The sequence below is a fragment of the Artemia sp. Qi Xiang Cuo genome, chromosome 3 (genome assembly GCF_049724085.1).
Source record: "Artemia sp. Qi Xiang Cuo chromosome 3, ASM4972408v1, whole genome shotgun sequence".
NCBI classification, from domain to species: Eukaryota; Metazoa; Arthropoda; class Branchiopoda; order Anostraca; family Artemiidae; genus Artemia; species Artemia sp. Qi Xiang Cuo.
In genome coordinates this window covers 89,515,061-89,538,069 of record NC_142796.1, presented here as the reverse complement: position 1 = coordinate 89,538,069, position 23,009 = coordinate 89,515,061, and the positions used below count along the sequence as shown (strand labels likewise).

The 23,009-nt window shown below is 35.1% G+C and overlaps 1 protein-coding gene across 3 annotated transcripts in view; it reads right to left on the bottom strand.

Annotated features, from left to right (window-relative positions):
* LOC148954724 (uncharacterized) overlaps window positions 1–23,009 on the bottom strand; it is a 150,592-nt gene that overhangs the window by 1,972 nt on the left and 125,611 nt on the right. For all 3 annotated transcript variants that reach the window (XM_089086711.1, XM_089086712.1, XM_089086713.1), the window contains exons 12-14: window positions 17,777–17,887; window positions 11,358–11,580; window positions 5,130–5,191 (exon numbers count right to left, since the gene is read on the bottom strand). In XM_089086711.1, the coding sequence (XP_088942837.1) occupies window positions 11,362–11,580; window positions 17,777–17,887 (330 nt within the window). In that variant the 3' untranslated portion in view covers window positions 5,130–5,191; window positions 11,358–11,361. The remainder of the gene's footprint in view (window positions 1–5,129; window positions 5,192–11,357; window positions 11,581–17,776; window positions 17,888–23,009) is intronic.

Below are 23,009 nucleotides of genomic sequence, written 5' to 3'. Positions count from 1 at the left end.
ACGCTCACCATTTTCCCAAAAATATCCAATCCACAGTTAAAAATTACAATTTTGTTCATCACAGTTGATTTTCAGATAGATATTGTGTTTACGAGAAGGATACTCTTCCACAGTCTTCGGGGTAGGGGTCATAAGTTATGCCCTTGGGGCATATAAGGTTTTTATAGAAATCGTTGTCGTAAAAACTTCAAAAAAGGCTCATCCGATTGGGAATTCAAAGGGCTAGTGCCCTTTTTACTAGTTGAAAGTGACTGAAGGGCAACTAACCCCCCTCTCACGCCCACCTTTTCCCCAAACACATTCAATCCAAATTTTAAGATAGCCATTTTATTCAACGTGGTTGAAAGTTCTGGAAATTAGGTCTTTGAGGATGACGACCCCCCCCCTCCCCACAATGGCAAGGGTTGTAAGTTATGCCCTTAGGGCATATATGGTTTTTATAGAACGCGTTGTCGTAGAAACTTCAAAAATGGCTCATTCGATTGGAAATTAAAATGGCTAGTGCCCTTTTTAATAGTCGAAAGTGATTGGAAGGCAACTTACAACCCTTCCACGCCCACCATTTCCCCAAAAACATCCAGTCAAAATTTTGAGATAGCCATTTTGTTCCAAGCAGTTTAAAGTTTAGGAAATTATATCTTTGATTACAACAATCCCCCACAGTCTTCAGGGCAAGAGTTATAATTTATTCCCTGGGGGCATATACGTTTTTATTGAAATCAATGCGTAGAAACTTGAAAAAGGGCTTATTCGATTGGAAATTCAAAGGGCCAGGGCCCTTTTTAATAGCCTCGAAAGTGATTTGAGGGCAACTAACCCCCCTATCACGCCCACCTTTTCCCTAAACACATCCAATCAAAATTTTTAGATAGCCATTTTATTCAACGTAGTTGAAAGTTTTGGAAATTGGGTTTTTAAGGATGACAACCCCTCCACCCCCAGAGCCCTCAGGGCAAGGGCCGTAAGTTGTGCCAAGGGAGCATATAAGGTTTTTGTAGAAAAACCTTAAACAAAAACGTCGTGAAGATCAAGGGGTCCCGATGTTCGGTCAACTCTAGGCTGTCTACCTATTTCGCGGGATATTTTTCGGCTTCAAGAGACGTCATAATATCGTTTAAACAAAAATCCTGTGAAGATCCTTTAGGAGTCCCGATGTTTGGTTAACTCTTGGTTGTCTTCCTATTTCGAGAGATATTTTTCGACTTCAAGAGACATCATGATATTGTTTAAATAAAAACCTTGTGAAGATCCTTGAGAGGGTTTACAGCTCTGCCACACTCACGGTCGCCTTCCTATTTCGAGGGATATTTTACTTATCTATTAGTGTTTGTCAACATCAATATCTTCCTTTCGTTATATGTTTATTTTTTCGGTATTAGAAATATTCACTTTCGAACTGAAGGAAAGGGGAAAGTCCCCATCCCCCCCCCCCCAAAAAAAAAGATGTATCCCCACATATTCAATGAACGATCTTTTCAAACCTATAATTTTAACTATTACTTAGATAGAAACCTTGTGAAGATCCTTGTAACATTCTTGAACTCTGTCACACTTTTAATTGCCTTGGTATTCCCTGGGATATTTTACTAACCCAAGGGATATCCAACTGCTATTTAAATAAGTACCTTGTGAAGATTCTTGAGGGCTCCGGATGTTCGGTCAACTCTAGGTTGTCTTCCTATTCCGAGGGATATTTTACTACATCAAGAGACATCTAATTGTTATTTGAATAAAAACCTTTTGAAGATCCTTGAGAGGGTTCTCAGTTCTCCCAAATTCTTGGTTGTCTTTCTATTCGAAGAGATATTTTACTTCTCTATCAGACCCTTTTTAAGGGTCTTTAATTATCTTTGGTTCAAGCTTATAAAGCCTTGTATATTCGTAAAGCCTTCATTATTAATTCAAATTTCTTGTACATTTTTATTGATATTAATTAAAAAAAAACGTTTTCCACAAAATAAGTTTTTCGAAGAAAAGTAAAGAATTCCATTAAACAAAAATGAGCAAAAATAAAATCAAATAATCTACCAAGCGTAAAACTACCTCAAATCAGCATCGATAAATAAATGAAACCCAAAACGAACAGAAATTACAATAAATAGCCGATTTCAAACTCAAAACAAGCGGAAATGATCATAATTTGGGCTCAAAACCCCCTATGCCTTCCCAAGGCCAGAACATAATTTGCACTTTACTGAAAAAAATACAAATGAATGTGCATTGTCAGTTTAATATACATATATTGATATTTAGTGATCAATTGTTAATATTATTTGACTTATTAAAGTTATGAAAGTAAAAACATTTACATTTTTTCAGTAAAGTGCAAATTATGTTCTGGCCTTGGGAAGGCATAGGGGTTTTGAGCCCTAATTATGATCATTTCCGCTTGTTTTGAGTTTGAAATCGGCTATTTATTGTAATTTCTGTTCGTTTTGGGTTTCATTTATTTATCGATGCTGATTTGAGGTAGTTTTACGCTTGGTAGATTATTTGATTTTATTTGTGCTCATTTTTGTTTAATGGAATTCTTTACTTTTCTTCGAAAAACTTATTTTGTGGAAAAAGTTTTTTTTCAATTAATATCTATAAAAATGTACAAGAAATTTGAATTAATAATGAAGGCTTTACGAATATACAAGGCTTTATAAGCTTGAACCAAAGATAATTAAAGACCCTTAAAAAAGGGTCTGATAGAGAAGTAAAATATCTCTTCGAATAGAAAGACAACCAAGAATTTGGGAGAACTGAGAACCCTCTCAAGGATCTTCAAAAGGTTTTTATTCAAATAACAATTAGATGTCTCTTGATGTAGTAAAATATCCCTCGGAATAGGAAGACAACCTAGAGTTGACCGAACATCCGGAGCCCTCAAGAATCTTCACAAGGTACTTATTTAAATAGCAGTTGGATATCCCTTGGGTTAGTAAAATATCCCAGGGAATACCAAGGCAATTAAAAGTGTGACAGAGTTCAAGAATGTTACAAGGATCTTCACAAGGTTTCTATCCAAGTAATAGTTAAAATTATAGGTTTGAAAAGATCGTTCATTGAATATATGGGGATACATCTTTTTTTTTGGGGGGGGGGATGGGGACTTTCCCTTTCCTTCAGTTCGAAAGTGAATATTTCTAATACCGAAAAAATAAACATATAACGAAAGGAAGATATTGATGTTGACAAACACTAATAGATAAGTAAAATATCCCTCGAAATGGGAAGGCGACCGTGAGTGTGGCAGAGCTGTAAACCCTCTCAAGGATCTTCACAAGGTTTTTATTTAAACAATATTATGATGTCTCTTGAAGCCGAAAAATATCTCTCGAAATAGGAAGACAACCAAGAGTTAACCAAACATCGGGACTTCTAAAGGATCTTCACAGGATTTTTGTTTAAACGATATTATGACGTCTCTTGAAGCCGAAAAATATCCCGCGAAATAGGTAGACAGCCTAGAGTTGACCGAACATCGGGACCCCTTGATCTTCACGACGTTTTTGTTTAAACAATATTATGATATCTCTTGAAGTCGAAAAATACCCCTCGAAATAGGAAGACAACATAGAGTTGACCGAACATCGGGACCCCCAGAGGATCTTCACAAGGTTTTTATTTAAACAATATTATGACGTCTCTTGAAGCCAAAAAATATCCCGCGAAATAGGTAGACAGCCTAGAGTTGACCGAACATCGGGACCCCTCGATCGTCACAAGGTTTTTATTTAAACAATATTATGATGTCTCTTGAAGTCAAAAATATCCCTCGAAATAGGAAGACAACCTAGAGTTGACCGATTATTGGGACCCTTCAAGGATCTTCATAAGGTTTGCTTTTAAATAATAATTGGATAGCCCTTATATTAGCAAAACATCCTTGGAATAACAAGACAATTGATGGTTTTTGTTTAAAACAATTTATAAAATATGGACCATTCCTCCTGCTTTGACACCTCAACCCCTCCCACCCAAAAGACTTTCTTTATAGCATTCTTGTCTAAGACACCTCTATAGAAAGTTACAAATTTGATAGATGGCGGGAAAAGCATTCTTTTTTCGTTACTTAACACAAAGTGTTTTCCAAGGCGGATTGACCAAACAGAATATTACTGGATTTTTTTTTTCTTTTCTTTTTTTAACTGTAGAAACAAAAAGCCCTTAGGCAAGTTTTTACGGTATAAAAATAAAGAATTTTTGTTCCTTATGCGTGGGTTTTGTGTTTTCAGTAAAGTACTAGTTCTGCATATTTCTACAAACATCGGGAATTATCATTAGTCGTTTATTTTCTCTAGTTTAATATTAACGTGCTGGATAGGCTGCGAAGGGTAAATATTTAATCTTCATTGAAAAACAAAGTGCTTTTAATTTTTTTGGTATTAATGGCTATATTTTAGGGAGAGGCCGAAGTCAAGAGTAAATCACGTGCATTAGAGTCCTGGAACTTCTAAAGAGGTTCTTCTTTAGAACTTCTTTATAACAAAGAACTTCTAAAAATGAATTGGTGAATTTAAGGGAGGATTTGTTTTATAGTAATAATTATAATAACAAAAAGTTACAACAGGTTACAAGAGTAATAAGTTACAACCGGGGATCTTTGAACTAACCTCTTTTAAATATGCAGTGAAAAGAGACAGTTTTATATTAAAAGATTTATAGGCGTAGGTAGAAAGGTTTTTACTTATCTGCTAGAGCTTCCTTGTTTCAGTTTCAGATAGGGCTTTACAAGCTTTGAAATACACATACATGCATAAAAATCCATATCCAGGAGGGGGGTGACCCAGTTAGAACCTTCCCTCTAAATTTTTGTAAGACAAAATGCATAGAAACAAATTTTTTTAAAGGTTTGTAAAGTTTTTTTTTTTTGTAAAAGACCCCGAGAAAAAAAAGTGACCCCCCACGAGAAAAATCATGGATACGCCCTTGTATACATATGTTTAGCCGACTCACATATGGAACGGCTAACGCCTAATTTCGGCATAACTTAAATACTATGGCGGTGTGTCATAATGAAAAGGTCGAATTAATATTTATAACACTATTTATAATTAATATGATATATTCATATTTAAAAATATTTAATACATTAATATTACTATATATAATATCAAATACGAAAATGTATTTTTACTTACCCAATTTTAGTGTATAATTTCGCCTGATAATTCACAAAACTTGTAATTAGTCGCCGGTTTACCTAGAAATAACAAAATTTCATAAATACAAAAAGTGAAAAGGGACAAGTAGATACGCTCAAAAACGGTGCAGGGGGGTCCGTAGGGCCCCAATACTGGCCTGCTTTCAGTTGGCGATACAAACGACCTTAAAATGGATTCTTTTTGCCCCTCACTTAAAGTAAAACGAATTGTTAAAATACCAACGAATCGGGGAAATACTTCTCTTTATGTTATTTTAACTATTATGCATATTTTTTACAGCCCTCTTGAAATTTTAAGCATTCTTTCTCAATAACTTACGGCGCTTACTGCCCTTTTCAAATATCTGGACTTCTTTCTTTTGGTATGTGGCGGAGTACTGAAGATGGTCTGATATTAATAGTTTAAATAATCTTGTTGAAAAAATGGCTACGTTCCACAAAATGTTAATTGATAGATATCGAATTTGTTTCCCAGGAAAAAGATTTAAAAGGTACTCCAGTGACAAACCCTTTATTAACCAAACTATAAAAACACTAATCAGAGCCAAACTGAAGCTTTTCAAAAATGGTAAACCGGATGAAGCCAATAAACTGAGAAAATCAACTAAAAGAGAAATTCGTAAATTGGCACGATCGTACTACAAAAATAAAGTTCACTACGAAGAATTGTTCACTAATGAACCAAAAAATTGGTATTCTGAGGTTAAAAAGCTGTGTGGCAGATGGCTTGAGCAGCTTAAATTCATTCGACCCGAGTCCCCTAATGTTACTGCCAATAATCTAAATACATTTCTCGATTCCATTGTCCAGAGCCTTCCAGCATTGACTCACCAATTACCAACAGGAGCCCTTTCCCCTTCTTTTCTCGCTGTTTCCCCGTCTGAGATAGAAAGAAGAATTGGAAAACTAAAAAAAAACAGGTGTTTGTCCTTTGGATACCCCGTTTCCTCTTTTTAGTGCCTTCAGTCCTTGAAGAAGACTTCTTTTCTAAGCCCTTGTCTACCTTGTTTAACAAGATTACCGAGTCTTGGCGAATACTAACAATTTGGAAACAGGGTTTCATAACCCCTCGGAAAAAGAAAAACGGAAAGCCTGGTTTTGAAGGCGTTCGTCCTATTACTCTTACTCCTATTTTCTCGAAACTTTATGAAGGATTCCTTGCAGATTGACTAAAGGAAAAAAATCTACCTCTTACTGTCCTGAGACAATTTGAGAACCTAAAATCCACTTCTGCTTCCCACTGCCTCGTTTCTCTTATCAACCACATCGAGAAAATCCTCAAAAACCCCAGATGCCTCCTGGCAAAATTTAATCATTTTCTTGACCACTCATGATTAACTGCCTCCCCTCGCGAAGGAATTTCCTGACCGATATAAGTTTGTTGATGACCTAAAGGTTGTTGAAATTTGCTTCAGAATTTGCTCTGCTTCAGAAATTTAATAAGCGACCCTATGAGTATCCTCAATGAAATTGAAGATGAGGCCTCAGTCTAAGACATGACAGTAAACCCCTTTCAGTCCATGATAATGCCCATTTGCTTCATCCAATCCTCGCCCTGTTTCCTTAATCATATCCCTCCTGAAATTTATGTGTCCTCCTTTAAATTACTTGGCGTCATACTTTCTTCAAATTTAAAGTGGAATATCCATGTTAAAGATATTATCCATAGAGTTGATGTATCTATCGCCCTCCTTAAGCTCTTAAATAAATTTAACCCTTCAAACCCCCCTTCCACTTTCTTAGATTTACACGTCGTTTGTCTGCTCACATCTTGAATATGCTTGTCCAGTTTGGCACCTTGGTATCTCTCGCGAACAATTGGAAAAAATTGAATGAATCCAAAAAAGAGATTTGCGAATAATTTTCAAAGAAGGCAAGGTGTCATACTCTCTGCTCCTAAAAAAGCTAGTTTGCAAATCCTTGAGCGCAGAAGGGTTTCACTTTGCCTCCGTTTTGCAAAGATGCAATAACAAACCCTCGGACGGCAAGTATTTTCCCCAAGCGTCACACCCATCCAGATTACGGCCGTTTCGAGTTGTTTCTGAGCCCATCCCTATTTTGTCCACCATTCACTGCTTTTGTCCCCTTCATCACAGAGAAAATGAATAAAATATCCCACTAGTTTCTCCCTTTTTTTTCTTTTTTTATTGGCTGATGGTGCTGCCCAGGTTCTTGCACTTATTTGCTTGTTTTGACCCCCCCTCCTTTTTGTTAGTGTCCCTTTTAATTTCTATATATATTCATATTTCGTTCACTTTTCTGTGTTTATTCACTTATTTTGTCCCCTCCCTCCCTGTTTTTGACCAGTTTTCATCTTATTAACTTTTATTTTATGCAGTTAAATTATTGAGACATTTTTTAGTATTCCTTTTAATTTATATATATATATATATATATATATATATATATATATATATATATATATATATATATATATATATATATATATATATATATATATATATATATATATATATATATATATATATATATATATATATATACAGGTCGTTCTTTTTTTGTATTTATTCGCTTATTTTGCCCCCCCCCCTTTTTAATGTCCCTTTTATTTTATTTTTTTTTTTGACTTGTATTTGTTTAGGTTTAGTTTGACCAGTTTTTATCCCTTTAACTGTTTAATTTATTTTTTACAGTTAAATTATTGACTCACAAATGATTATTCATTATGGTTTTTTTTTTTCGCTGTTGTTTTTTACATTTTTACCAGCTTTCGTGCAATCATAGGATTTGTCGACTCCGAAGTCCGAATTCAGCCCTTTGTGGGCTTGTGATAGTGACTTTTTAAAATAAATATCTTATCTCGTACTCCCCCCCACACCCTAAAAAAGAGGGTTTCCATAAAATTTATTTTGGTTCTTAAATGTCATAAAGTCATAAGCCGAAGGGGTGCACACACACTGAGCCTCAGTAGTAGTAGTCCTAGTAACAGAAGTAGCAGTAATAGTAGTAATTGCAGTATGCATAGAGTGCATTTTGGTTAGTTCAACATTTCTCTCAGCACGCCCTGAAAGTTTCAACTTAATACTCTATTCGGTTCTTGAGAAATTGCTCATATTTCCTTTTGACAATCTGAATACTCATAGTGTGTTTTGATTTAGTTCAACACCCCCTAAATATTCCCTGAAAGCTTCACTTTAATATCCTTAGCCAAAGTAAAAATAGTAGCCGTAGCAGTAATAATAATAGCAATGCACACAGTGCCTTTTGGTTAGTTCAACATCCCCCTCAACATGACCTAAAAGTATCAACTTAATACTCTACACCGTTCCTAAGATATTGCTTATATGCCTTTTTGACAGCCTGCATACATATAGTGTGTTTTGATTTAGTTAAAACTCCACCTAAACATTCCCTTAAAGTTTAATCTTAATAAATTAGCCTCCCTAGTAAAAATAACCCGTAGTACCAGCAGCAGCAGTAGTATCACCTACCTACCCTGAAAGTTTCGGGGGGCTGGGGGTTTGCGTGCCTTAAGGCTCGTGCAACTCCACTTAAAAATCAAGGTTTTCATGTTTTCCCTCAAAATGTATTAGGCATCTCCACATAACTCACCTGTTTTGATATTTTGAAAGATGTGCACACCTTTTTCGAAAGAAATCTCTGCGTACGTACCTGGCCAGGGCCCGAATTACGTACCCGTACCTACCCGGCCAGGGATTATTATTTAAAATTTCTTATTGTTTTTCTGATTTTTATAGTGAGGTAACCGTTTTATTTGAAAACACTTAATACTCTGATTTGACTAAGCATGTAGGCTCTACAATTATACGGCTGTATTAAACGACCAGATTTTATAGATTATATGTTTATCAAACACTCGTAAAACAGTAGAAGATAAAAATAATAGAATTGTTATTAAGAGAAATATTAAAAGTTAAAAGCCAAAAGTAGTACCGTACACACGGGGTGTGAGGAGAAGGAGTTGAAGTGAAGGAGGGGCTTGTCCCCCCTCCCTAAAATAGATATTTTTCAAAAATGCTTTTCGACTCATTTTCCATACTTTTATGGTGAGATTTTATTTAAATTAAATTGTAAAAAAAAAGTTTTTTCACCTGAAAGTAAGGAACGACTTAAAACGAACAGAACTTATTTTGTATGTGAGGGGGAGGTTTCCCCCTCCTCAATACCTTTCCCTTCACGCTAAGGTTTTTTGTACTTTAAAAAAGGTTCTAATTCTATTTAAACGACCCTTGTGTTTCAGAATTGGTTCTTAAATTCATCCGCGATCTTTCTTCTGACAAAAAAACCAAATTCAAGGTGTTTGCAGATAGGAGCTTGAAACCTTTACACTGGGGTTTACTGATAAGCTGAAATTTATGGTGCGATTTTCATTTGAATTCTATTGCATTTAGGGAATGTTTTTCACCTTTTTTCGAAAAAAGGACAAATTTTCTCAGGCTCGTAACTTTTGATGGATGTGACTAAAGCTCACAAACTTCATACATTTAAAATCAACATTAAAATTCAATTCTTATGATGTGTCTATTGGTATCAAAATTCCGTTTTTTTAGAGCTTCGTTCATTATTGAGACAGGTCACTCTTACTATATCAAACAGTTCGTTACCACGAACTGTTTGATTGTGACAAAATGTCAAACTTTAGCGTAAAGAGCGAAGTATTGAGGAGGGGACAGTTTCTCAGTGGAAAATTCCTCCCCCGGACGATTCCATCCTCGCTGAAAATCCCCCCGCCAAAAGAATTGACAGTGGAAAAGATCGCGACCCCCCCCCCCCCGAAAAAGAACGCACGCTTGATATTTCTTCTGGCAAAAAATAAACATTCCACATGTTGGCTGATTAGAGCTTGAAACCTCTACAGTGAACCTCTAATACGCTGAATCTGATGGTGCGATTTTCATAAGATTCCTTAATTTACCTTTTTCAAAAATTGGCCAAATTTTCTCAGACTCGCAGCTTTTGATGGGTAACATTGAACTTAATGAAATTTATATGTTTTTTTTTTTTTAGAGTTCGTAACACTCTATAATGTTTCACTCCTTACTTAGAGTTCATCCAAGTCTGAAAAATTTTCAAGCCTGAATTCGATTAAACATATAAGCTATTGAATTATATGTTGTAGGCTATATAGGCTATAAATAATAACGAAGACCACACTACCTTTCCATCATACAGAATAAAAGAAGATAACAGTGAATTTTGTGAAGACACTTATTAATATATTGAATCTAATCTAAGCAAACATTTTGGCTGTATAATCAACAGCCATTATCAGTACAATATTATATAAAACAAAGTATATAAAACATATACGTATATAAAACATATAGTATATAAAACATAACGAATATTTTGGCTGTATAATGAACAGCCATTATCAGTACATAATTATATAAAACAAAGTATATAAAACATATACGTATATAAAACATATAGTATATAAAACATAACGAATATTTTGGCTGTATAATCAACAGCCATTATCAGTACATAATTATATAAAACAAAGTATATAAAACATATACGTATATAAAACATATAGTATATAAAACATAACGAATATTTTGGCTGTATAATCAACAGCCATTATCAGTACATAATTATATAAAACAAAGTAAAAACGGACTTACTCAGAAACCCAAAAATAAAACATTTTCAAAATAAACTACCACATAAAAATAAATTTTAATGGAGTTCTTACTTCATAAGGTGTCCTTACTTCACCCGGTTCAGGTAAACTTTTTTGATCGATATGTTTATGAGGAAGTTAGTTTTTCTCTGTTATGTTTCGCTGAAGACGGCTGTCGATTATGCAGTCGAAATATTCGCTTAGGTTAAACTTAGTGTTTTCACAAAATTAATCGTTATCTTTTTTTTATTTTGTGTATGGCTATATTATATAATAGCAAGATTACATAGACTGTAAGACCGTATGTTTATATTGTTGTATGAATATGATTACTTAATGAAAAAAAATCGAATAAATAAATAATTAAACTTAATTGGTTATGTTGGTGAAACATAATGAATTTATTAACCATTGCTGCACACTAGTTTTTTTCATAGCACTCGTTTTTGTCTTGCTTTACTCTACTAATTTTCTTGCACATTTAGGTTCTTTTCCAAAACATCTATCTCTTTCTTTCTCTCTCTTCTTATATAAGTCTAAGTATTGTTCTAATAAATGTTTAAGAGAACACTAATAAAAAATAGAAGAATATATTACCTCATTAATTGGCATTTGATTTAGCTCTTCGGTATATGGGTCTTTCTCTTCCCCTAAAGGTCCAGCTGTAGCAGCCCTGTGAGAATTTTTTTCCACCTAAAGGATGGATCCATATTTCTTTCCTGATTTCGCTTTCTTTTCTTTGTCTGACGGGTGTCCTTGGTGCAGAAGGTTGAGCAGTTGCCTTCTTTTCCTCACGCCTCTTTCTCTCCTGGGCCTCCAACTGAAATATCATGAATTGTGAAAGCATAAGCATCTAAGCAGCTTTCTGTTACTTTACAATAGGCTACTGTAAAAATAGCTGTAAAGTATCTATACTACTACTATTAATATTGACGAGCCAATGCAGCACTCAAGCCGACAACCTGAGGCAGGATATGAGTAAACAGTTGTGCACGCTCTTCATACTTCCCAATCTGCGCAGACCTTCACCATTTACTTCTTTCCATGAAGTTTCCCCTTAGCGCCTTCTTATGAACTTTTTAGCACCTTATGAACACCTATGGACTTTCCTCATGGAGCACCAATGGACTTATGAGCATATTATGGACTCACCTCATTTGAGAACAGCTTTTCGTTTAGCCCCAAATAATTACAGTTGGCTATAAAGTAACTTCTTTTTAATCTACACTTTTGGAAAAAACCACGGAACCAAGAACGAGGGTGAAGCAAAACAAAAAGACAACGCGTATATTTTGGTAATGACCTTTCCCAAGCCAAAGCCTTTAGAAGCAAACTGTAATGAGACAGAAAAAAGGTTAGTTTTGTTCGTGTGTGCGTTGAGCAGTGAGGACGGCATGGCGGAGGTCCTTTGTCTTATCTTTGTATTATCGTTTCGTTTCTTTTCCACTGGCTGAAAACCATCCTTGGTTTCTTACTTAAATAAAAAAGAGCAACTTTTTTCAACTGAAAGCGAGGAGTGGAATTTAAACTTTAAACGAACAGAAATATTCCGTATATGAGGGGGTACGCCCCCTCCACAATACCTCACTCTTCATGCTAAAATACTAGTTTTTTAGTATTTTAAAAAAGCTTCTTATTCAATCAAACTGTCCCTGTGTTTCAGGAATCGTCCTCAAAGAACTGGGAATGACATATACGGGATAATTTCTGTTCATTTTAGCTTCAATATTGCTCCTTACTTTCGGTTGAAAAAGATTGCTTTTCGATTTAATTTCTGATCATTTTCCAAATAATGCCGAGAAATATACCAGTCCCTCCATGGAAAATCCCATCCCCACTAAAAGTTGCTCCCACGTAAATCCTAACCCCTTCGGACAATTTCATCCTCGCTGAAAATCTCCTTAAAAAATTTTCTTGCGGACAATTCCGCCTGGAAAATTCTCCTTAGCCTACTTTCATTTGAAAAGACTTGTTTTTCATTTCATTTCTAATTTTTTTTTTCAAATAGTAGCGGGAATTCCTCTCTATGGAAAATTTTTCCTGAAAATTCTCCCCCTCCCATGAAGACTTTCTCCCGTGGGAAATCTCCCCCCGTAAAGAATTTCTACCAAAAAAATTCCCCCCCCCCCATGGAGAATTTCTCCCAGGGAAAATCCCCACCCATGGAACCATCCTCCTGACAATTCTGACCCCTTTGTAAATTTCTCCAGAACATCTCCACATGTAAAATTGAGTCGGCAAAGAGAGAGTAAGAGAAATAAAAAATATTTCACACAGGAATTCTTGCTAATTCCCCCGTGAAAATTTTCCCCTTGATAGTTCATCTCCGAAAACTTCCTACTCCACAGGAAATTCTTCCTATTGCCCCATAGAAAATTCACCTTCCCCAAAAATGTTCGTTTACTTCCCAATAACAAATACTATATGCAAACGATAGGCAAATTTCATAGCTTATGGCCCTTTCTCTAGGGGATGTGGGGGGCCCTGTCATACAAAGGGGCTGTGGGGGGTCATGTCATCCCCAGAGGCACGATTATTTCACCTCTCGACTATTCTGAACAAAATGGTTATCTTAAAAGTTTGGTCTGATGACTTCGGAGAAAAAAGGGACATGGGAAGGGATGTAGTTGCCCTCCGATATTTTGATTACTTAAAAAGGGCACTTGAACTTTTAATTTCCATTCGAATGAGTCCTCTAACGATTTTCTAGGAACATTCGTTCGATACGATCACCCTGGTGAAAAAAAAACACCAAAAAAACAACAGATAAACACGCATCCGTAATATATCTGATGGCAAAAAAATTGCAGTTCTGCAGACGGGAGCTTGAAGCAATCACACAAATTTTCTGAGGCTCACAGCTTTTGATGGGTAACATTAAACTTAATTTATTTTATATACTTGGAAGCAGCAAATTGTAAAAAGCAAATTATTTTGATGTATCTATTGTTGTCAAATTCAGTTTTTTAGAGTTTGGATTACTATTGGGTCGAGTCATTCCATACTAAAAATTCGTTACCACGGACTGTTTGATTATTTTTATGTTTCTTCGTTTCTTTTTTCATTTTTCGTCAAACGTCATGTAGTCAAGGTTGTCTTAATTAAGAAATTAATTAATTAAGATTTTAATTAAGAAATCAATTAAATTAGAATTATTTTCTTTTTGTTTTCTTCTTTTACAAAACGTCATATACATCAAGTTTGGTCCTAGAACCTATTTAATTAGAACTAGATTTTTTTTTTAAAGAAAATTGTGTACCAAGGTATTTGCAATTTAATTTGTGGCAAATTTGGATCAAAAATTTATGTAAAGCCAGGCGTAGATAATTACAAAATTTATAAAATTTATTTTTATATATTTTTTTATAAATTATAAAAAATTTATAAAAAACTTTATAAAAATTTAATTTATAAAAATTTATTTTTATAAATTATAAAAAAAATTATGTAAAGCCAGGCGTAGATAATTTAAGAATTGTATTAGGATAAAAATAGGTTCATATACATCACAGAAATATAGCAAAGAAAAAGCAAACAAATCAAATTATACTTTAACAAGATTAACACGTCAGACAATATTTTTCAACATCGATTATAAAAGCAGAATAAAAAACATAAGCATGACAATTTTTAAGAGCAAAAAGAATAAGAAAAGAACAAAAATCTTACTAACCGAAGCAGTCATGAGCCTCTGCATGCAGTATGCAGTGTCTCTGCAGCATGCAGAGACATGTGATTTGAGTGTGCGGGGTTCGGGTTGCCAATTTACTAGGATAAAACTTACTGTTTTATTCGCAAAGTCTGGTAAGAAGAAAGGTAAAAAATAAGAACGAATAGACAAGTCAACAAACTTGCGAATAGAAAGGTCCACGGTACAAGTATTGAAATACGGTCAGTCAGCCGGGTACCCAGAACAATCCGTAGGAAATTTCTTTGAAAACCCATCTAGCAAATCTTCATCGGCTTTTCGGAGCGCCCATGCTTCAGAGCTATATTTGACCACTGTCATCACTGTATCTTCGAATATTCTAATCTTGGTTTGTAGACTTATCTTCCTATTCTTCCTAACTTTTTTTTAACTGTGAAAAAACACCCTGAGCCATGGCTATTCTACTTTTAACATCTTCACTGCTCCCACCATCTTTACAAATAATACTACCTAGGTAAGTGAAGCTGTCCACCTGATTAATCTATCGTCAGGAAAAATGAACTTATTTGGTTTTAGATATGTTTCTTAGAACGTAAATAGACGTGATTGGAGTCTGCAGAGTCTAGGCTACCGCTGAACAAGAACCCGCATTTTATTCGTGAAAATTCTGCCAAAACGGAAAATAAAAAGGCAATAGATTTATGAACAGAAAAGTTAAGAAGCTGCGACACTCTACAGTAGGCAACGCAAAATTAATTCTGTTTTAGATATTTTTCTTGGAACATATTTATGTATTTGAAGTTCAAAGAGTTTGATTACCCACTTTGCTAGAATTAGACTCACCATATTTATCCATAAAATTTCTGGTGAAAAAAAAGACGAAAAAAAGAGACGGCGACAAAATTATGAACAGAAAAGTCTACAAGGGTCAAATAAAAAAGGGGAGGGGGAGTATTTATTTCCAACAAGATCCTTCTAAAATCTGGGAAAGATTTTGAATGACAATAAAAAACAATATTTTCCTTTCTCGTATTACATGTCCTTGCTTGATCTGCTTCCTTTTGAGTATCTTTTTTTTTTACCCGTAAACTACATTCTTGTACACTTGTAAAATACTTCCTTGTAGAGAAGGAGCTGAATGATTTTATCTTTCAAGAATTTCGTCGTAATTTTGGGTTTTGCATTAGCATTTGGAATTTGGATTCGGAATTTTAGATTTTTGTCACTATTCTTTTTAAGAATAAAACCCCTTAGGTACACATAATTTTACAAGTTGAGGGGTTGACACCTACAGCAATTAGTTAATGGCTGAGAAATAAAACAAAAGTATAAATTTTGATAAGTACCCTTCCAATTTTTTTTTCGTACAACCGCAATTTAGTTGGAACTTATTCTTGACTACGACAGCTTGCATAAATATAGTGATGTTGATCTTCAGAAATATTGCTCTTGCAACCTTTTTGTCGGTGATGCCGACCAAAGGTTGTTGCAATGCTTCACGCTGTCGAACCAACATAAATATAGTTCTTATTTTAATATCAAAATAGTAAAAGTTTGTAACATGGCTATCTAGCTAGGGTGGTCATATGGAAGGAGTGGTAGCAAGAATTCCGGAGTGGGCTCATTCGATTGGAAATAGAAAGTTCTAGTACCATTTTTAAGAGTCAAAAGTGAGTGAAGGGCAAACAAACCCCTCCTCCACTCTCTTTCCACAAAGAGATAGGATCAAAATGTTGAGATAACCATTCTGTGTGTTCAGTAAATTGCAAGAAACAAAGAAGTGAAGCAAAGCCACTAAAGCTTTTATACGTTTTCGTGGCGAGGTGGCTAGCTGAGCCCTTCTGTTGCCGTAAATTATAAAAAATAAAAAAGCCTGAAAGTAGCAGCTTTTCATAGTCTAATTGCTGCTCAAAAACTGCTGCTAATAATGGTGAAGTAATAAATCTTTATAATGTAAAATTAATTCTGATGATGAGTTTGCCTACCAGGTAGCCTCTTGTTTGCTACAATGATAACTACCATTCTCTTTTTTTTTTCTTTTTTCTTTTGTGAATGAAAATTTATAAAAATAGTATATAAATAAAAATATACAAATAAATATATACAGAAATGTATTATAACAAACATAAAAGTAAATAATAAATAACAAGTGTAAACATGTAATTAATAGAATATAATAAATAAATCCAGTAAATATATTAAAATAAATATATATAAACAGTAAATACATACAGCTTAGGCAAAAGTTGTATAAGCCTTCCAGTAGCGGCTAGGATATTTGTATTTTTTGTTGTTGTTTATTTTTCAGTTCTTATGAGGGCAATAAAATAACTGAATTGAACTGAATTAGGACTATTTCAAAATATTAGCTGCTTTCGAGCAAACCTCACAAACCTCAAGTCAAAATGCAAGAGTAAGCAGACACACAGAAACCTCATCTATACTCATCGAAATAATCGAAATAACGTGATCGACATAACATCACTTGAACATGTTAGATAATATCAATATAACCTGATGTATGAATACCTGATTTATGTCTATATATTAAATAATTTTCTTCTTGAGAATGTGCCTTTCAAACCATACTATGCGATTTGTTAGATGGCGTTGATAAATTTTTGACAATTTTGAAAAGCTTAGAAAACAGGTAAGACCCAGTCCTGAGGATGTGTAAATATGAAAGACTCTCCTTTGGGAATATCCTTCTCCTTTCAAACTATTTTGAATTGATTATAAATTAGTTAAAATGCAGAATATGGAATAATTTTTCCCTCACTGAACACCAACAAACGTACGCATTATCGATTTACAAAACTTAACTAGGTTTCGCAATACGATCTTCCAACAAAGAAATCTCTTACAAATATCGAATCCTCGATCCATCAACGAAGGTGACATACTTGAAACAGACACTCTTCATATATTAGACGGCCTACTGCTGACAATACTCTTTGTGCAAATACAAGACTTGTATTTATTTTTCACTGTGATTTTTGTGAAAAATTAAAAAAATTTCACTGTTCGTTCTTTTTTGTTTCTTCTTCCCTATTTTATATCCCGCTTTTTTTTCTTTTTTTTTCTAAGCAGGCGTAAATAAAGATTTGATGTGCCCATTTGGAATATGGGGTCTTTATATCTTCGGTCCATTGTGAAGCAGAAGGGAAAACGAAGAGAAAAAAAGACCTGATATTTTTACTTAGTTTCTTAGTATCCACTTTCTGATGCTGCTCGGTAGCATTCAATGGCGTTGGTTGCGTTTTTAAGACACGAAAACTGAAATTTATCTCTTGTCACTTTCTCATACTCTCTGCCCAGTTTGCCCACCTTACCCTTTAATCAAACCTGTATCTTACTCAGTCCTTACCCTTTTTCTATTTTCATCAAAGAGGGATACTAGAGTATCCTTGGCAGATTCCACGGGGTTCGAACCCATCAAACTTCTTACGTAAAAATATACAGCGTCCACTTTCCGTTTCTAAAAAGAAAACAAAATCATTAAAAAAGAACAATAAAATACAATAAAAATAGAAAACAGAATCATAAAAAAAAATAATGAAATACAATAAAAAAATTAATAAAAAAGAGAAGAAAATATTGTCATTGAAACAAATTGAGAAAAGGACAAGAAAACGCAAACATATGTTGGTTGACCTTTGAGTTGCATTCTTGGTTTGTTGAGCTTTGTGTAGATAAGCAGTATATAAGCAGTTGCGTTTATTGTTGGAATTGTAGAGTTACTAAATAGGAGCCTGGAGAAATCTTGGGAAGGTAAAGGGGAGGGGCGTGCAAAAGTAAAGCATGACTGGCCCCATTCCCACATTGCACTTTCTGGCTGAAGGGCCATGAAACGGAGATCTGCACCACCGGTAGGAACTACAAAGTCAAATACCGTATTCTTTACCTTTACTAGAAACTGGGGTAAATGTTTACCAAATCACATTATTGACTTACAAATAAAGTGAATATACCACTCGATGCCTTTTTTTATGCTCTTTCCAAATATAATAATCATTTTTGTCGGAAATAAAATTTACCCCCACCCCCCTAATGTGCAAATATATACACTGAATTGGTATATACAGGGATGGGGGTAAAATGAATTTCTGACAAAAATTATTATCATATCTGGAAAGAGCATAAAAAAAGGCATCGAGTGGTATATTCACTTTATTTGTAAGTCAATAATATGATTTGGTAAAAATTTACCAAAACTGGACTTCATTCACTCAAAGTGGGGTATATCGCCGCCCAAGGAGTGTTTGAGACTCCTTCGAAACTTCTACTACTACTACTACTGGAAACTCAACATATCTGAATCTCGCTGGACTGCAAACTCACGGGAACAGCACTAGAAACTCGTTTATGTTTCAGGGCTTTAATTAAAGATCAAAGGGATCAAATATAAGAAGTGGAGATACCTAGGTCATGTGATCCGCATGCCCAAAACTCGACTGCCGAGGGTCGTATTCAGTGACAGCCATATGGTACCAGAAGAAGAGGACATCCCAAAACACCCTACGACGCAGCTACCGAACAGACTTCACAAATCTCAATGCCTCAATCCAACCCAGACGGGAAGATGGCTGGGCGGCCGCAGCAATGAGAGATGACTGGTGACTCTTCCTATATGCCCTAAGCGCCTCTGGAGGCACGGGAGGATCTAAGGTCTAAGGTAAGGTATCTAGGGCCAAATAAAAGCAGGTAGTCCCCGAATGGGGTTGAATGAAACTTCAAGAGTTTTCGATTTTCGTGGTGAAAAATGGATATTTGGGAACGATTTTCCGTTATTTGAACAATCTCCTTACGTTATTTATTTTCAATTATGAAGAAGGTGATGTTTCACAGTGTCTGAACCAAACTGAAATAAACCCCAGAGGAATATGTTTTTGAAAAATTCGCCTGAGCAGCATACACTCTGTGCGCAACAAAACTGCACATATATTTCTGCCCTACTCTATTCAGAGCATCGCCTCATTTTTCCTCTTAGGATCAAAATCAGGGTTCTACTTTTTTAGCAGTCCTGCTTTTGCACTAGGACTTATGATTCTTTAGATGCCTATTAATGAGAAGTCAATCCCGTGAAGAATATTTTTCGGATATTAAGGCTCTAAACGAATTGTCTCAAACTCATGTCCTATCTAGATCATTTTTTAGACCAGAAAATAGTAGTGAGCCAATTTTCGGAAAGAAATTATGAGGCCCTTTAGGGGAAAAAAACATGCATACCCAATTACTGCTCGTTTAAGGAGCTTAGATAAACATAAAATAAGAATATAATCTTAGTTCTTAGTTTTTGAATCTTAACGTATGAAAATAAGAGAGGAAAGGAAATAATAAATGAAAAATAAAATAAAATATATGCGAAAACGAGGATTTTGTCAGCCAGTGGCAAAACATGAAGACGAAGAACCAAAAATATTAAGACAAGGATCTCCGTCAAGTCGTCTTCAGAGCTAAAAAAAAAAAAAAAAAAAAAAATCAAAAAAAAAAACAATCAATCAAAACATAACATTCCGAAGTGAATCTAACGAGAGCAGAATTAAAACTGAATAAAAAAATACAGTTGGAAATAAATGAAAGCAGCAATCACCAATTGGATTGAATAAGTATCCGTTGCCTGGCAATAGACTTCGCCATTCTGCAATTTCGGTATTCGTTAGGTATGCGAACCGATTGTCTTAAATTAGACTGGGCGAAAATATTGACTGAGTCTTTTGAAATTAAGTTGTTATAAATTGGGCTTCAATACTCAAAAGACTCAATCAATATTTTTGCCAAGTCTAATTTAAGACTGGCGAAAACCTGCATAGCCAGTGTGGTCGTAGAATGTATTTGAATCTTAAATCTTGGTTCTAGCATATATCGTGCCATTATTACGAACTTTTTCAATTCTAAAAAAGAACAACGGTGATCATAAAAAAAAACACAGGTTCGAAATTTAAAAGACGAAAAAAATATTTTATTTATCTCTTATTAATTGTTTTTTTAAATACTTTTAATAAAAAAAAATTATTTTTTTTATTAAAAAAAAATATTTTATTTATCTCTTATTGCTTATTTATCGGTCATCTTTTTACAAGGAGAGGGTAGCAGAATTTAAAGCCAAAGCTGGACAGAGCAGAGTCGTTTAAAGAAAGGGCCTGGGCATATTTAAGATGTAATGATAAGATTGAAAAGCGGGTAAAATTTTTAATGAGATAGTGAACCTTGAAAGAACGAAAAAAAAGTTATACAAACAATAATAAAAGCTCAAATATATTGGCTTCACATCAGGAAGCCTTTATCAATGGAAAAAAAGAAAGAGGAAAATAAGAAGAAAAACAAGCTTAAACAAATTAACAAATACAATAAAAGATGATTAAAAACGTAAACACTATACAAAAAAAAAGAATAAAAAAAATTATATTTTATAAACTATAGTTAATGTTTTTTGAAACAAGTCAAATATGCTAAGAAGAGAACAAAATACAGCGAAACTACAATATATTACTGTGTATGTCCAAGTTGTCTTTTGACAATATATTATCTGATTAACTATAGTATATGTTCTTAAAACAAGTCCAATGTATAGTTATGTCTCAGAAGAACTGTCAACATCCACTGGAAGCAGGTATAGCCAACCAATCCATCCACGACAATACAGGTCAGCCTCTTGTGACAGATGTCATAAGAGTTCGCCGATGGAGATACCTTGGCCACGTACTACGTGTTGACAAGCCCCGGCTATCGAATGCAGCACTCCACTGGCAACCATGGGATTCAGACCGCAGATGCAGACCCAGAAACACTACACCGAACGTACCAGATAGATCTGTGAAACTTGAACACCTCAATCCGGCCTCAGTGGGAGGATAAACTAGTAGCACCACATCTGTGGAAAGATTGGCGGCTACTTCTTGATACCCTGGGTCCCTCTGGACGCACAGGTGGATCTAAGGTCTAAAAAAAAGAAAAATAAAGGGTACAGCACTAGACTCCTTAAAGTCCGAACCGGCGGTGCTGATCAGCGTCTCCAGGCCCTTCAGCCAGGAAGGGCAATAGGGGTATGGGGGCCAGCCATCCTGTGCTTTCGCACACCCTTCCTGTTTAACTTCCCAAGATTTCTCCAGCTGCCCATTTAGAGCTGGGTCGACTCTAGCTGAACTTACAGAGCTACGCAACTGACCCTCGTCCAAAACCAAATAACTAAGGTAAATGTAATACATAATTATTGCCAAAAACAACGACTATACTTAATCAGACAATCTCATATCAGAAAACATCTTGGTCATCAGGTCCTATAAAGCGAGGGTTCCAAATTGAAAAAAAGTCATTATCTAGTTATTAGATTAACAAAAAAAACATTATAATTGAATTTTTATATTATAGTTTGTACGGTTATATATTAACAGTTATACAAGGTTCGTTGAGAAGTAATAATACATGCGACTGCACGGCGAACCAGTCATCACCAGAGCACTCTCAATGGGTGGTATCGGTAGTGGGGGTCTTGCCTAAGCATCTCAATTTTTGCAGTCGCTTTTGAGCAGTGAAAGATTGAAGATCGATCGTTGTGCAAAGTGTTTTTCATTCTAGTTACGAGATAAAAAGCAAAAAATAGTGGATAATAAAGCAGGAATACAACATCAAATTGTTCATCCTGTCGGGCAAAACCGCTTTAGAGACTCTTTTCTTGATAGAACAGTCCTATGGAGACAATGCCATGTCAAAAGCCCATGTTGTTCGCTGGCAAAGAGGCTTAAAAAGACGGACGGAAGGCAGTTGAGGACAAAGATCGATCTTAAGGTCCTTGGAACGAGTTCTTCCGACGAAAACGTGTAAAAGGTTAAAGGACTCTCAGTGTCCGACTGTCAGTTGAGTCTGTGATTAATATCAGAAGAACAACTCCCAGTTGAGTCTGCGATTAGTAGCAAGATAGATGTGCATGCCAACCATCGCACCTAATCAGATAGGAGTTGTAACTTTGTCACAGCATCGGTATAGCCTTGATTTTGACCCCCCAGACTTTTTCCTTTTCCTCAAATTGAAAAAAAAACTGAAAAGCAAGGACGTGTCAAGGATTTTAGTTCAGGGGAGGGGGATGTAAAAAAAACAAATTCAAAAACGAATCAAATTTTTTATATGTATTTTTGTTACATTTTTACGAGTCGATTTTTTTTTTGTAGGGGGGGGGGGGGGGGGGGGGGGTTCAAACGCAGTAACCCTCCTGGATACGGTCTTGCTGGAGCGTCACAATTTTTATGACATTGCCGCCATCCAGAAGGCCAGGGCCAACTCTTTTAAAGCCATTTTGAAAGCTGACAGACCGTAAAACCATGGAAATAGCGCTGCAAGCGGTGCATCAACGCCCAAGGGGACTGTTTTGAAGAATTTGAGTTGTTAAGATAGGATGAATAAATTCCTGCATATAGGCTCACTCCTATTATTGGACATAGTCAGTAAATATGTAATAGTATTATAAAATTATGACAACAGTCAAACATTATAGCAATAATTGATTATAAATACAGCAACAGTAATTAATTAAAGATTATTACAATAAATAAACACGTGGTTTATCGTGTATCGGGTGAGAGGCCCATAAAATTTAGGATTTG